Source organism: Nicotiana sylvestris, chromosome 5 (assembly GCF_000393655.2).
Source record: "Nicotiana sylvestris chromosome 5, ASM39365v2, whole genome shotgun sequence".
NCBI classification, from domain to species: Eukaryota; Viridiplantae; Streptophyta; class Magnoliopsida; order Solanales; family Solanaceae; genus Nicotiana; species Nicotiana sylvestris.
This window is the reverse complement of record NC_091061.1, coordinates 175,818,380-175,835,341: the sequence shown is the minus strand read 5'-3', so window position 1 is coordinate 175,835,341 and position 16,962 is coordinate 175,818,380. Positions and strand designations below refer to the sequence as shown.

At 41.2% G+C, this 16,962-nt stretch overlaps 1 protein-coding gene across 1 annotated transcript; it reads left to right on the top strand.

Annotated features, from left to right (window-relative positions):
- The first annotated feature begins 15,307 nt into the window (after positions 1-15,307).
- LOC138869692 (uncharacterized) lies at positions 15,308-16,457 on the top strand. Its single transcript, XM_070147334.1, has 3 exons — positions 15,308-15,431; positions 15,535-15,909; positions 16,039-16,457. Exons 1-3 carry the CDS (start codon positions 15,308-15,310, stop codon positions 16,455-16,457), a joined length of 918 nt encoding a protein of 305 aa, XP_070003435.1.
- Positions 16,458-16,962: the final 505 nt, after the last annotated feature.

Below are 16,962 nucleotides of genomic sequence, written 5' to 3'. Positions count from 1 at the left end.
TTTATTGCATTTCTACCGCTTATTGTAATTTTCGCTGTCTACACGTTATTGCTTTATATTTGTTAAAGAATATAAATTGGTAAAAAGGTAATTTGTTCAGACAATCGACTTGCCTAGCTCATACTAGTCAGCTCCATCACGACTCTCGAGGGTGAAAAATTCGGGTCGTGACAAGTAACCCAAGCAAGTTTAGGTCCCTTGTAATAAGCAAGAGGATGAATAAGTGCTCTTTTAGTCCATGCAGGTAATATACGTTTTTAACGAGCGGCACCTGGTCCCTTTTCAGCAGTTACTCTTTCAGCAAAAACTTTGTTTTTCTGTAGAGACTAAACCCTGGCTTGGCAATTTTCTTTGAAATGCGTATTGTTCCCACAGTGGGTACACAGCTAGTTATTGGGTACAATAAAATATTTGCTATGAGGGTTGTAAGGAGTTCTCTCCCTTTGAAACACTATTCCCTACCTGTTTCCACCATTATTAACATACATAGCAGTATTAGCATCTGAGGACCAGGTCCACTTAAGGAACTTCTCAAGATTATTTTTTACTCTTTCCAATTCTGCTTGGAGCTGCCTATTTTTCTCAAGTTCAGCACACAAACTAGTTCTCACAACATTTAACTCATTTCCAAGCTTAATGTATGCCTTACTAGCTACTTCTTTCCCTTTTTCATAATTTCCAGGCCTACACTCAACTCCGAGTTCCTCTATTATTTCCCTTATGTCTACAGTCACTATTAAGAGGTCATCTCTCTCTCCTGCTCAATAACAGTCACTTTCTCCACTAAGATATCTTTTTCTTTACTAAAATTCTCAATGGTTTCTTTCAAGTCAACTACTACTACCATAATATCATCTCTTTCATGTTCTACACTAGTGATTTTCTCAGTTAGAACCTTCTTTTCATTTTCCAGATTATCTACAATTTCCTTCAAATCAACCACACAGACTACCAAGTCATCTTTGGTTTGCTCGGCATCTCCTAATTCTATGGTCAAGGCATTCTTATCATCTACAAGACTATGATAGGCATCAATTAATACATTTGTTAATGACATGAGTTTCTTAGGAGAGTAGGATTTCAGATTTCTCTGAACATCCCTGAAATTTACCTTATCATTGTCATCATCTTCATCATCGTCTGATTAATCCATCAAAGCAAATATTGAATAATATTTATTTGCTTCACTTTCAACTGCCATCATAGAACTGTCACCTGTATCAGTTTCTTCTTCAGACTCACTGGAGGAATCTCCCCATGCTGTAAGAGCTTGCTTCATAGCATTGTCAGCGGCATTCTTTCTTTTGAATCGTTTGTTAGGAACTGGGTTCCTCTTGACTGCTTTATTAGGGTTGTACTTAAAGTGTTCTTACTTCAGGAGAGGGAAATCTTTGATAAAATGCCATGGCTTCCCACATTTATGACAAAGGTCATTTTAGTCTGCTGGAACAGCTTCTCTTGGGTATCCCTCCATTCCTTCTTACCATTTTCTGAAACCTTTTGGTTAGGTAGGCCATGTCACAGTCCTTCTCACTTGAGTCATTGCTTTCAGCTTTGAGTACCAGGTTCTTTTCTTTCTTTGGTTCTCTTCTTTCACTGTCCTTTGTCCTCTTCATTTCGTAAGTTTTAAGATTTCCAACTAGCTTATCTATAGTTAGGGACTGCAAATCCTTTGCTTCAGTAATGGCATTCACTTTGCTCTATCATGAACTAGGCAAGACACTAAGAATTTTCCTCACGGGCTTGTTCCTGGGAATAATTTCACCAAGCGAGTGTAGCTCATTTATGATGGAAGTGAATCTTGTGTGCATGTCTTGAATAGATTCATCGTTTTCAATACTGAAGAGCTCGTACTCAGTGGTGAGCATATCAATCTTAGATTGCTTTACTTGAATGGTTCCCCCGTGTGCTGTTTGCAAAGCTTTCGATATTTCCTTGGCGGATTGACAAGCTGAGATCATGTGGTATTCATCAGGTCCTATGCCACACACCAAAATTTTCTTGGCATGAAAGTTTTTCTACAAAACTTTCCTATCTGTATCATTGTATTCTTTCCTGGTTTTTGGCATCGTCACTGGAGGGTCTCCGACCTTCTTTGTTGGGACATAAGGACCATTACATATAACATCCCACAACTCAGAATCTTCTGCCATGATAAAATCATGCATTCTTGTCTTCCACCACCCATAGTATTGCCCATTGAACCTGGGTGGTCTATACATAGACTGACCTTCTTCAAAATTTGATGGAGCAGCCATGAAGATCCTTCGTAGGTGTTAAGAACCTGCTCTGATACCAATTGATATAATATATGAGTCCACCAAACTATATAGAAACCAGGTCCTCTATTAGTTTCCACTGAGAATGCTAATGAAACACTAAGTAAATAGAACAGGGATTTTTAAGGATTAAAAACCACGATCTACACTGGTAGGATTTCAACATCACTATGAGCAAATTTAGGTTACAACCTATGCAATCTAGGAATTAAACTCTTAATCCCTCACTAACTTGTAATACACCTATTACAAGCCACTTTGCAATACACCTATTACAAAGACTTTAACTCATGACTAACTCTAGTCACGACACAAGCACTAAAGGTTTATGGTTTACAGGGGGTTCCTAAGTAATGCGTCTAGATAAGAAAAATAGTAATTACAATGAAGAACAATCACGAAGTTACAACTCAACTAAGGACATACAAGATATTAACTGTAGGAGCTGGTTCGTAGTAGTGTTAAACTTTGTTCTTGATGCACTTGAGAATTGAATGCTTGATTGTCAGATGCTTGAATGCCTGAGTGAATTCTCAAATGTTCAAGTGATGTTTTATTGTAATGTTTTTTGTTAATACAACATGGATGAATCATAGCTCTAGTTATATGGGTCTCACAGTTCACAAACAAGCTTAGTAGAGTGTGAGGGATCTGTACGGAGACGCCTGTATTTATTCCCTAGAGGCTACAGAGTTAGGAAAAACATCACATTTATTCTTTCCTGTCGTGCGATTTGGTTTCTCAATGCTAATTGGATTTCTACTATGTTCTTTCGCAGATGGCGAGAACACGCGCTTCCTCATCCACTGACCATCAGCCCGAGCCCCCAACAGTAGCTCCTATAAGGGGCAGAGGTGAGGCCAAGGACGAGGTCGTGCTAGAGGCTAAGGTAGGGGCAAAGCTCAGCCTAGAGCAGCAGCACCAGTGGCAGAGCCTTAGGTTTACTTTGATGAAGAGGTTCCGGCCTAGACAGTCCCGGTGGACCTAACTCAGGTCCTAGAGGGGTTTATTACTACCACATGCTCCAGGATGCTCTGGTCCGTCTAGTGGGCCTTATGGAGAGTGTCACCCGGGCAGGCTTGCTTCCTGTAGCACCAGCTATCTATCAGGCTGGAGGAGGAGCCTAGATTCCTGCTAATCGCACTCCGGAGCAGGTAGCTCCCCAGTTCTAGACTCCAGCAGTTTAGCCAGTTGGTGCAGTTCAGTCGGGCATGGTAGCACAGATCGGTGATGGAGCAGCTATGTCTGCCGATGCTTTGTGGAGGTTGGACAGGTTCACCAATCTCTTCACTACTACTTTTAGCGGTGCATCTTTTGAGGACCCCCAGGATTATCTCGACATCTGTCATGAGGTTCTCAGTAACATGGAGATATTGGAGACCAATGGGGTCCATTTTGCTACTTTTCGCTTATCTTGATCCGCCAAGACATGGTGGGGAGATTATTGCTTGACTAGACCAGCCAGATCACCAGCTTTGACTTGGGAGCAGTTTACTCAACTGTTTCTGGAGAAGTTTCTCCCCATCACTCATAGAGAGATCTATTGGAGGCAGTTTGAGCGTCTCCAGTAGGGTTCTATGACCGTTACTTAGTATGAGACCAGATTCTTTGACTTGGCTCGTCATGCTCTTATCATACTTCCTACCAGAGAGAGAGAGAGAGGGGGTGGGGAGGTTCATTGAGGGACTTATCTAGCCTATTTGGCTTCAGATGGCCAAGGAGACAGGGAGTGAGATTTCTTTCCAAGAGGCGGCCAATGTGTCCAATAGAGTTGAGATGGTTCTATCACAGGGAGGTGGTCAGGGGTCTGACAAGAGGCCTTATCATTCAGGCCGATTCAGTGGTACCTCGTATGGATGAAGAGATTCTTATGGTAAAGGCCATCCTCTTAGGCCTTTTCAGTCAGCACTTCAGGTTTCTCACGGTGTTTCAGGTGATCGTGGTTCCCATATGTAGTATTTTGATCAGTAGTCCTGCAGTGTACCACCAGCTCCTGTTAGTACACCGCTGCTTCAGAGTTTTCGGGGTGGTCATTCAGTTCGTCAGGGTCAGCAATCTCAACTATCGAGGGTTAGATACATATGTGGTGATATGCGTCACATTGCTAGGTTTTGCCCTCGAGCACCGAGTAGCTCTCAGCATTAGGATTCCCGTGCCATGGTTCAGGCACCGAGTGTTCCACAGCCTGCCCAGCTAGTTAGAGGTAGGGGTAGAGGTGCTAGAGGTGGAGGTAAAGGTATTAGAGGTGGAACTCAGGCCGCTAGAGGTGGAGGCCAGCCAACAGCAGGCCGTCCCAGAGATGTAGTTTAGGGTGGTAGGGCCCAGCCCCGATGTTATGCTCTTCTAGCCAGGCCTGAGGCTGAGGCTTCCAATGCAGTTATCACATGTACTGTTCTAGTTTGTAGTAGAGATGGTTCAGGTTTGTTTGATCTGGGATCTACATACTCCTATGTGTCATCTTATTTTGCACTGTATCTAGTCATGCCTAGTAATTCTTTGAGTGCTCCTATTTATATGTCTACACCGGTGGGTAATTCTATTGTGATAGATCGAGTCCATCATTTATATATAGTTGTGATTGGAGGTCTTGAGACTCGTGTAGATTTGCTTCTTCTGGACATGGTTTATTTCGATATCATATTTGGGATGGACTGGTTATTACCCTATCACACTATCTTGGACTGTCATGCTAAGACTGTGACCTTAGCCTTGCCGAGTTTACCTCATTTAGAGTGGAGAGAGACTCCTGGTCATTCTACCCGTAGTGTTATCTCATATATGAAGGCTCGGTGTATGGTCGAGAAGGGGTGTTTGGCCTATTTGGCCTATGTTTATGATTCTAGTGTTGAGGTTCCTTCTACTGATTCTGTGCCCGTTGTTCGTGAGTTTCTTGAGGTATTCCCTTCATAACTACCGGGTATGCCATCCGACAGGGATATTTACTTTTGTATTGATTTGGCTCCAAACACTTAGCCCATTTCTATCCCGCCGTATCGTATGGTCCCGCCTGAGTTGAAAGAGTTGAAGGGGTAGTTGCAAGACTTGCTTGAGAAAGGTTTATTAGACAGAGTGTTTCGCCTTGGGTTGCGCCGGTGTTGTTTGTTAAGAAGAAGGATGGAACTATGAGGATGTGTATTCATTACCGGTAGTTGAACAAGGTTACAATCAAGAATAAGTATCCATTGCCGAGGATTGATGATTTGTTTGATCAGCTTCAGGGTGCCAAGGTATTTTCGAAGATTGACTTGAGATCTAGCTACCATCAGTTGAGGATTAGGGCATCCTATGTCCCTAAGACAACTTTTCGCACTCGGTACGGGCATTATGAGTTCTTGGTGATGTCATTCGGGTTGACAAATGCCCTAATAGCTTTTATGGATTAGATGAACCGAGTGTTCAGGCCTTACTTGGATTCATTCATGATAGTCTTCATTGATGATATTTTGATCTATTCCCGTAGCTAAGAGGAGCACGAGTAGCATCTTAGAGTGGTTCTTCAGACTTTGAAAGATAGTCAGTTGTATGCTAAATTTTCGATGTGTGAGTTCTAGCTGAGTTCAGTTGCATTCCTGGGTCATATTATATCAGCGGAGGGTATTTATGTTGATCCGAAGAAGATTGAGGTAGTCAAGAACCAGCCTAGACCAGCATCAGCTACAGAGATCTGGAGTTTCTTGGGATTGGCAGGCTACTATCATCGGTTTGTAGAGGGATTTAAATCTATTACAGCCCCGATGACTAAGTTGACCCAGAAGGGTGCCCAGTTTAGGTGGTCGGATGAGTGTGAGGCGAGCTTTTAGAAGCTCAAGACAGCTTTGACTACGACACCGATGTTGGTTCTGCTCATAGGTTCAAGGCCTTATACAGTTTATTGTGATGCATCTCGTATTGGACTTGGTGCAGTGTTGATGTAGGATGGAAAGGTCATTGCCTATGCTTCACGCCAGTTGAAGATTCATGAGAAGAACTATCCGGTTCATGATTTGGAGTTAGTAGCCATTATTCACGCGTTGAAGATTTGGAGGCATTATCTATATGGCGTGGCATATGAGGTGTTCACGGATCACAAGAGTCTGCAGTATTTGTTCAAGTAGAAGGAGCTAAATTTGAGGCAGAGAAGGTGGTTGGAGCTATTAAAGGACTATGATATCACCATCTTATATCATCCAGGAAAGGAAAATGTAGTGGCCGATGTTTTGTGCAGGAAATCAGCCAGTATGGGCAGTCTTGCTTATATTCCAGTCGGTGAGAGACTGTTTGCTTTGGATATTCAGGCTTTGGCCAATCAGTTCGTGAGGTTGGATGTTTCGGAGCCCAGCCGTGTGTTAGCTTGCACAGTTGCTCGTTCTTCTTTATTGGAGCGTATCCGAGATCGGCAGTATGATGATCCTTATTTGTGTGTCCTCAGATACACGGTGCAACACGAAGGCGCCAAGCAGGTCACCTTAGGAGATGATGGAGTTTTGAGGTTGCAGGGTCGGGTTTGTGTGCCTAATGTGGATGGGCTTCGAGAGTTGATTTTAGAGGAGGCCCATAGCTCCCGGTACTCTATTAATCCGGGCGCCATGAAGATATATTAGGATTTGCGGCAGCATTATTGGCGGAGGAGAATGAAGAAGGATATCATTGCATATGTGGCTCAGTGTTTGAATTGTCAGCAGGTTAACTACGAACATCAGAGGCCTGGTGGTTCATTTCAGAAGATTGAGATTCCTGAGTGGAAGTGGGAGCGTATCACTATGGACTTCGTTGTTGGACTCCCGTAGACTCAGAGGAAGTTCGATGCAGTGAGGGTTATTGTTGATAGGCTGACCAAGTCAGCACATTTCATTCATGTGGCAGTCTCCTATTCTTTTGAAAGGTTAGCTGAGATCTATACACGGGAGATAGTTCGCCTTCATGGTGTGCCTGAGTCTATCGTTATGGATCAAGGTACGTAGTTTACCTCTAATTTCTGGAGAGCAGTTCAACAAGAGTTGGGCACACAGGTGGAGTTGAGCACAACGTTTCATCCTCAGACGGACGAGCAGTCCGAGCAGACCATTCGGATTTTGGAAGATATGCTCCGAGCTTGTGTTATTGACTTTGGAGGCTTGTGGGATCAGTTTTTGCCTTTAGTAGAGTTTACCTATAACAGCAACTACCAATCGAGTATCCAGATGGCTCCTTATAAGGATTTGTATGGTAGGCGGTGTCGGTCGCCGGTTGGATTGTTTGAGCCGAGGGAGGCTCGGGTTTTGGGTACAGATCTGGTTCAGTATGCCTTGGAAAAGGTCAGGATCATTCAGGATAGGCTTCATACAACTCAGTCTAGGCAAAAGAGTTATGCCGACCGTACGATTTAAGATTTGGCATTCATGATCGGTTAGAGAGTATTGCTTCGGGTGTCGCCTTTGAAGGAGTGATGAGATTTAGGAAGAAGGGCGAGCTTAACCCTAGGTTCATTGGCCCATTTGATATTCTTGATCGAGTAGGAGAGGTGGCTTATAGACTTGCGTTGTCGCCGAGCTTATCAGTCGTACATCCAGTGCTTCATGTATCCATGATTTAGAAGTATCACGACGATCCATCCCACGTGTTAGATTTCAGCACTGTCCAGTTGTACAAGGACTTGTCTTATGAGGATGAGCCGGTAGCTATTCTAGACCGGCAGGTTCGTCAGTTGAGATTGAAGAGTTTTCCTTCTGTTCGGGTTGAGTGGAGAGGTCAGCCCGCTAAGGCATCGACCTGGGAGTCCAAGTTCGATATGCAGAGCTGTTATCCCCATCTTTTCCCTAACTCAGGTACTTCCTTCTTCTGTCCATTTGATTTGCGTGCATAATCTGGGCACGTAGCCAAAAAGCCATTCTGTAAAAAAATCTGTGAAAAAATGATGAATTTTGCCTTTAAAATGAGTTTGAGTTGACTTTGGTCAACATTTTAGGTAAACAGACATGGACCCATGATTTGACGATTCCAAAGGGTCCGTAGGAAAATATGGGACTTATACGTATGCCCGGAATCGAATTCCAAGGTCTTAAGCCCGAGAAATGAATTTTTGAAAGAAATTATTTTGCTGAATTAATTATGAAGTAAAGAAGAGAATTTATGTTTGAAACCATTGGTATCGGGCCCGTATTTTGGTTCCAAAGCCCGGTACATGTCTTATATATGATTTGAGTCAAACCTGTGAAATTTGGTAAGAAACGGACTTGAAATGACGTGAATCGGACATTATTTGAGAAAATTGAAAAATGTGAAGTTCTTAAGAAATTTCATGATTTTGATGCTAAATTTATAGTTGTTGATGTTATTTTAGCAATTTGAATGCACGAGTGAGTCTGTATGATTATTTTTAGGTTGGTGTGCACGTTTGGTTTGGAGCCTCGAGGGCTCGGGTGAGTTTTGGATATGCCACGGGGTGAATTTTTGCACTTGGGAAATTGCAGGTTTGAGCTGTTCTATTGTAGGCCTGCAGGCTTCGCGCTGAGTCACAAATGCGAAACAGCCCAGGCCAGCCCTTCCTCGCAAATGCGAGATTTTCTTCGCGAATGCGATAACTCCCCATTTGGGCTTGTCTTCGCAAATGCAACAGGATGTTCGCAAATCCGACTTTGCAAATGCGAAAGTTGCTTGGCAAATGCGAGCTTAGCACAGTCTGGGTTCGCAATTGCGATACCTGTAACCTGTAAATTCATAACTTAGACATATTTCAACTATTTTTCGCACTCTTTCAGAACCAAAACACTCTAGGGCGAATTTTCAAAGACAACTTCTTCTCCAAATCAATTGTAAGTGATTTCTAACTAGATTTCTTCAATCTTTAACATCTTTTCACATGATTTCAACTCAAAATCAATGATTTTCATGGGGGAAATTGGGTGTTTTGGGTAGAACCTAGGTTTTTCAAAACGTGGGGATTTGGACCTCGATTTAAGGTCTGATTTCAAAATAAATTATATATTTGAGTTCTTGGAGAAATAGGTAATCGGGTTTTTGTTCGAACTTCGGGTTTTGACCATGTGGGCCAGGGGCGATTTTTGACTTTTTAGGTAAAACTTTAGAAAACTCATTTTTATGCATTAGAATTGATTCATTTAGCATTTATTGATGTAATTAAGTAACTTGTGGCTAGATACGAGCAAATTGGTAGTGGAATCAAAAGGTAAAACGATAGTAAAGACTTGAATTATGTTCGTGGCATCGAGGTAAGTGTTTGGTCTAACCTTAGCTTGAGGGATTATGAGTCAACCTATTTTCTATGTTGTATTTGTCGAGTACGACGTATAGGTTTGGTGACGAGTATCTATACATTGGTTTCAAGCATAGCCGTGAGTCTTATATTGCGATTATTATGACTTCGTTGTATTATTCATGCTTTAATAATGATTTCTATTATTGGGAAAAGTTTGTGTAAGTAATTGTGACATTTGAACATTGAGGAGCATTGGCTCAAGTTGTATAATTAAACGTGAAAGTACAAGTGGTAATTGAATCTTTTAGAGCATTGACTCAAGTTGTGAAGTAAAAGTGAGAAAAAGAAGAGAATTATTATGTGACCTCCCTTGACGGGATATCGTTGCTTTTAATGTTATCTCCCTAGCTGGGATGTTGATGCTTCTTACGATGTTGTTACCTTGTCGGGACTTGATTATTGAACTATTGTTCCCTTGCCATGATTCTTATTGTAACTTCATTTATTCCCTTGCCCTATTGTTTGTGATTTTGTTTTGGGTGAGGAAGAGTATTAAAGCACGAAGGGTGATGCCATGTATTGTTTTGGTGAGAGAGTGTTAAAGCGCGAAGGGTGATGCCATGTATGATTTGTAAGGAAAGAGTGTAAAGCATGGAGGGTGATGTCGTGCCGCATGATGTACCATTCCGTACCGATTATATTGATTATATGGCGAGGACGAGAGTAAAAACACGAAGGGTGATGCCGTGCACATTTTCATTACTAGATTGCTTTGGTGAGGACGAGAGTAAACGCACGAAGGGTGATGTCGTGCACATTTTCATTACTTGATTGCTTTGGTAAGGACGAGAGTAAAAACACGAAGGGTGGTGCCGTGCACTTATTGATTTTTGATTCTTTATTGATATCTGAGATATGTTGTTTCTTTCAATTACCTATGGTCTTTCTATTATAAATTGATAGTTCCCCCGTAACATGGTACCGCTCCCATACTTGACTGTATATTACCGTTCTTCTTTTCCATTGTATATAGTTGAATTGAACAGGTTTATTTGGTAGTCTGGTCCTAGCCTCGTCACTACTTCACCGAGGTTAGGCTAGGCACTTACCAACACATGGGGTCGGTTGTGCTGATACTATACTCTGCACTGTGTGCAGATCCCGGAGCAACAACTTTTGGATCGTAGATTGGGTGGTTTCCTTCAATCCACGTAGAGATCCAAGGTAGTCCTGCAGGCGTTCACAGGCCCTGGCGTCTCCCTCTATCCCTTTACTCCTGTTTCCTTTACTTAGTTTAGAAACATTGTATCTTTTTTCTCTTAGACTTTGTATGTAGCATTCTTAGATCATTTGTGAAACTGTGACATTAGTTCTGGGTGGTCGAGGCTGAAACAATGGTATTAGATATATATTTTAGATAGTTTACTGTATTTCTTCCGCTTATTGTAATTTTTGATGTCTACATGTTATTGCCTTATAATTGTTAAAGAGTATAAATTGGTAAAAAGGTAATTTGTTCAAATAGTCGGCTTGCCTAGCTCATATTAGTAGGCGCCATCATGACTCCTGAGGGTGGAAAATCTGGGTCGTGACAAGTTGGTATTAGAGCTCTAGGTTACATAGGTCTCACATTTCACAAACAAGCTTAGTAAAGTCTGAGGGATCGGTATGGAGACGTCTGTATTTATCCCCTAGAGGCTACTGAGTTAGGAAAAACTTCACATTTATTCTTTCCTGTCGTGCAGTTTGGTTTCTCAATGCTAATTGGATTTCTACTCTATTTGTTTGTAGATGGCGAGAACACGCGCTTCCTCATCCGCTGACCAGCAGCCCGAGCGCCCAGCAACAGCTCCCACGAGGGGTAGAGGGCGAGGCTGAGACCGTGCTAGAGGCTGAGGTAGGGGAAAAGCTCAGCCCAGAGCAGCAGCACCAGCGGCGGAGCCTCAGGTTGACTTTGATGATGAGGTTCCAGCCCAGACAGTCCTGGTAGGCCCAGCTCAGGTCCTTTAGGGGTTTATTGCTACCCCTGTGCTCCAGGATGCTCTGGTCCGTCTAGTGGGCCTTAGGAGAGTGTCACCTAGGCAGGCTTGTTTCCTGTGGCACCAACCATCTCTAAGGCTAGAGGAGGATCCCAGACTCCAGCTACTCGTACTCCGGAGCAGGAAGCTCCCCAATTCCAGACTCCAACAGTTCAGCCAGTTGGAGCAGTTTAGCTGGGCGTGGTAGCTCAGACCGGTGATAGAGCAGTTATGTCTGCCGATGCTTTATGAAGGTTGGACAGGTTCACCAAGCTCTTCACTACTACTTTTAGCGGTGCATCTTCTGAGGATCCCCAGGATTATCTCGATAGCTGTTATGAGGTTCTCAGGAACATGGGGATAGTGGAGACCAATGGGATCGATTTTGCTACTTTTTGCTTGTCTTGATCTACCAAGACTTGGTGGAGAGATTATTGCATGGCTAGACCAACCAGATCACCAGATTTGACTTGGGAGCAGTTTACTCAAACCTAACCTAATCGGATTTTTAATCAGGTTTTTTAATTTCCATTTGTAGGGTTTGTAACATTTCAAAGATCACTCGCAGATTGATTCCATCACCTTCACCATCGGGCGTACCTCGAGCCATTGATCGGGCACCTCGTTGTTAGGTATTATATTGTTGTTTTCACCATGGTGGCCAGATTCAGCATCAACTTTCAAGTGAGCAGATTGAGAGTTTTATATTCTTAGATAGATTTGAAATCAAAATCTCAAAGAACAAGCGTAAAATAAAGTGTGTTATGGAAATATGTATCAAATTACCACTATTATCCTTAGCCCACGGTGGGTGCCAAACTGTTTACCATTAAAAAATGGATAACAATTGAATTTATATGCGGTTTTAAGAATATGTGGACTAATTCAATACAAGTGATTAATGACGTTAGATAAGCAAATAAAAAACTAGAATAAATAGCCAAACTAGTAATGATACTATAATACTTTATATTCAAGTTGGGGTATTTTTGTCATTTAGTATTACTTAAACCAGAAAAAACCCTAGCTAGTTAATTGGGCAAAAGCCCATTGTATAATCACGGGAAAACAAAGAAACAAAAGGTTAAGAAAGGCAAACACAATAGAAGCTAAAAAATGAAAGAAAGAAAGAAAGAAAGAAAATGGGTTTGCTTCAGAAAACACACAAAAGGAAGTTCAAAAGGGGAAGAAGAAGAAGAAGAAGAAGAAGAAGAAGAAGAAGAAGAAGAAGAAGAAGGCTGGAACCAAACCTTGAGAAATCTTAAATACGCACTGGTTTTCACAGGTAATACTCGAATTTCTCAGTTGGGTTCTTTTCTTTTGGTAATTCTTTTTATCTCAGTTCATATATTTGAAGGGTTTCACAAGGTATAAGAAATTAAATACCAATAAGAATTATTCTGGGTAAATTAAAAGTCAAACATGAAACCTTGAGGGTAATTGGAAATTCTAAATTAGCCATGAATTAGCCTAAACAAGAAAATTAACACGAGATCGATATTGATTTGGTTATAGATTGATTGAAGAAAGTTGTACGGATCACTCGAGGTGACGAGTTTGGTATTTCACACGAGTACTGTGAGTAGTAATCTTACCGCAATTTGTGTTTTCATAACCTGCATGATTTACACATAATTTTTTATATGAATATGTTACCGATTAATTTGAGTTTCATGTGGGACATGTCTTATACTCGATATGATACCGAAATAGTTATTTGACATGATTGCAATTATTTTAAATATTTTTGTTGTCACTATATATGTTTTATCGTTACTTGAATTTACTATTATCGAAATGAAATTACATGATTTGATAAGAACTGAAATGCCCTATATTGTTTTAAAAAGTTTCTACGAGTATATACGGATTACAGACAGAAGTATAAATGGGAGTAGACATTGAAGGATCCCGTAGCTAACGGTGGGTTCATTAGCCTGGTGCACCTTGTATTTACCGATTACAGAGTACAGTTATAGCCCTCGCTAGTGGGAAGGTTGAACTAGCATACTATTACCGATTTTCCTCGAGTAAGGACTACCATTATATATGACTTCTTGCAAAGAAGTCTAGAGTTATACCGATTATATAATTCGTTCATTAAAACCTCCCAAAATGTGAATACTAATATTATACAGTGGTTACCGAGCTTATTACTGAATTATTAATTATATTATACTACAAGAAAGTGTGATGAGACTGGAAATTATTGATTGTTTCTGAAAGAGCATTTTTATGTTATTTTCTGTTTGAGCTACTAGAATGTTTTCTGACTTGTCACCAATAAAAGCAATTGTGGTTAAGCGTTATTACTCACTGAACTAGCAACTCATTCCCCGCTAATTATTTTCAGAGATAGCGGTTGACGCGGGCGAGGATTTCATTAATTAGAGCGCACATATTGATAGTTCTCAGTGATCCTCGCATTTGTTCGCATGGGCAGAGATTTTTATTTATTTTTATGGTCTTTCTTTAAATTCTTAGAGTCTCTCCACAGTCATTATTTTAGTATCATGAGTATTCTTTTGTTATTATAGTTTTATATTAAGTATCGTTCTCATTTATCAAAGTTGGAGAAAAATTAGTATTTCTTGTGGTTAGTTGGTGGTTTAGTTATGGTGGAGACTTGTATTGGTTAACTGACAAGTTGTCAATTGTTTGGTATGATATTAGGATGTTTGGTTGCTGATTTGAGACAGTGAAATTTTTTGGGATAGTCAAAAAACAGGGGAAACTCTTTCCGATTTTCTGTAAAATATCGATGAGGCTTACTTGGGGGCACTTGCTCCTAGGTGCTGGTCATGATCCTAAATTGGGTCATGGCAAAGTTGGTATCAGAGCTTAGGCTTTAAGCCCTGAGCCATGGAGCAATTTTTAGTAGAGTCTTGTTCATGGGTGTGTAGGCACCCATACTTATGATCTTGAGGCTACTGAACATCTAGGAATGTTTTCCCTTCTTTCATTATTTGATCATGCGTTGAGATAACTTGAGATTGACCTTGGAATATTTCTTTCGCAGATGGCTAGGACACACACACCCTCATCTGCTAGATGTGGCCAGACGTGGTACTATTCGGGGTGGCGGTCAATTTGGGGTTCATCAAACTAGAAGACAGACTGCTCCCCAGCCTGAAGTTGGGAATATGGGTCAATCCCAAGCTGCTATGCCAAATCAAGTGCAAGGGTAGGGAGTTCAGGACACTCCACCACTAGTGCCAACTATTGTACCTACTGTTGCCTTACCTGCAGATGCACTGGCAAGGTTATTGAATGTGTTAGAGGCATTGGTGCCTGCTCACGGTGGAAGTTCAGCTCCTCAGGCTACTTTCCAAACACAAGCACCTGCACAGACTCAGACTTTCGGGATTAAAGAAGTATCCCTACAAGAGTTTCTGAAATTGAAATCACAAAAATTCACATGTTCTGATAATTTAGCAGATTCTCAAAGTTTCTTGGATGGGACACTCAAGGCATTACGTGCTCTTAGATGTTCTAGTGAGAGAGCCGCGGAGCTCGCAACATACAAACTAGAGGATATGGACAACACATGGTATGAAACTGTATTGCTAGGAAGTCCAGTAGGAGCAGTGCCACTAACATGGGATGAGTTCACTAAGTTGTTCAAGAATCATTTTCTTCCAGACAGCCTGATGCAAAAATATGCTAGAAACTTTGAGAGATTGGTTTAGACTCTAGATATGGACGTGTCAACATAAAACACTAAGTTTTGTAAGCTGGCTATATATGCTCCTTACTTAGTGCCTACCGAAGAAACTCGAGTTCAAAGGTTTGTTGATGGATTGGTTGGTCATCTATACACTGCAGTAGCCCCATAGATGAAGACTTTATCCTACACTGATGTAGTCAACCTTGCTAGAAAGATTAAAAACAAAGGACATGATGAGCATGTAGCTAGTGATTTACGTAAGAAGGACAAGATAGAAGGGGCTTTAAGTGGCAGTTTTAGTGAAAATAGAAGAGCAGGAAATCAGGGACAATAACAACAGGGTTCTCAGACAGGGACACACATGTCTTCATAGTCCATATACAAACCACATTCCAGACAAAGGTAATAGGGGACCATCATCTTCTGGGCATCGTAATTCTGGGCAGATATACGCCAATACTCCAGTCTGCCAGACCTGTGGTAGATCACATTTGGGCCAATGTCGTGTTCTAACTGGAGAGCACTTTCGATGTGGCCAGTTGGGACATCACTTGAGGGATTGCCCTCAGCCTCTGAGAAATTTCAACCAGGCTTCTATTCAATCAGCCGCACTGACTCAAACTACTCATAATACTTTAGGTGCTACATGTATAGGAAATAGAGGTCGAGGTGCTGGAGGCCGTGCTACTGGACAAGGGAATGCTGGTAGAGATCATGCGAGAGTTTTTGCATTTACTAGACATGCTCAGGCCTCGAATGATGTGGTTACATGTATTCTTTTTGTCTGTTCATTTGATGCACTTGCGTTGATTGATCCGGGATCTACTCACTCCTATGTGTCCTCGTACTTTGCTTTGAGGTTTAGTAGATAGCCTGAGTTATTGAATGATCCTTTTCTAGTTGCTACTCCTGTTGGAGAGTCTCTATTAGATGAATATGTGTATCGTGCTTGTCAGATTCGGGTTGAGGGTAGAGATACTCTAGCTGACCTTATTGTACTTGATATGATTGACTTTGACATGCTTATGGGAATGGACTGGTTATTTTCTTGTTATGCTATAGTCGATTGTCATGTAAAGATAGTTAAGTTTGAGATACCAAATGAACCCAGTTTTATTCTAAGAGGGAGTCAAGTTCCAGAGACTTGCAAAATTGTATCTTTTATAAAGGCTCAACGACTTCTAAAGAAAGGCTGCTTGGGTCTCTTAGCTATTGTAAATGATACAAGAAAGGAAATAGTTAGTATAGAAAATTTACCATTAGTGAGAGAATTTTCTGATGTAATTCCTCAGGATTTACTAGGATTACCTCCAATATGAGAAATAGACTTTGGTATTGATTTGCTACCTGACATACAACCCATATCGATACCCCCATATCGAATAGCACCAGCAGAGTTAAGGGAGCTAAAGCAGCAGTTACAAGATTTGTTAGATAAGGATTTTATTAGACCTAGTGAATCACCATGGGGTGCACCAGTACTGTTCGTAAAGAAAAAAGATGGATCCATGAGAATGTGCATTGACTACAGGCAGTTGAACAAGATAACAATATGTAATAAATATCCTTTTCCTCGTATAGATGACATGTTTGATCAATTACAAGGAGCTGCCCACTTTTCAAAGATTGACCTCCATTCTGGTTATCATCAACTTAGGATCAAAGATGAAGATATTTCTAAGACTTCTTTCAGAACTTGATACGGGCACTATAAGTTTCTTGTGATCCCTTTCAGACTGACAAATGCTCCAGCTACATTCATGGATTTAATGAATAGGGTGTTCAAGCCGTTTTTCGATAGATTTGTAATAGTATTTATTGATG

Excerpts from the sequence above, each read along its gene's own strand:
- LOC138869692 (XM_070147334.1), top strand. The coding sequence starts at position 15,308 with ATGAAGACTTTATCCTACACTGATGTAGTCAACCTTGCTAGAAAGATT. Across the intron at positions 15,432-15,534 it reads AGAAGGGGCTTTAAGTGGCA|ACAAAGGTAATAGGGGACCA; the intron begins GTTTTAGTGAAA and ends ACCACATTCCAG. Across the intron at positions 15,910-16,038 it reads CTCGAATGATGTGGTTACAT|TTGCTACTCCTGTTGGAGAG; the intron begins GTATTCTTTTTG and ends ATCCTTTTCTAG.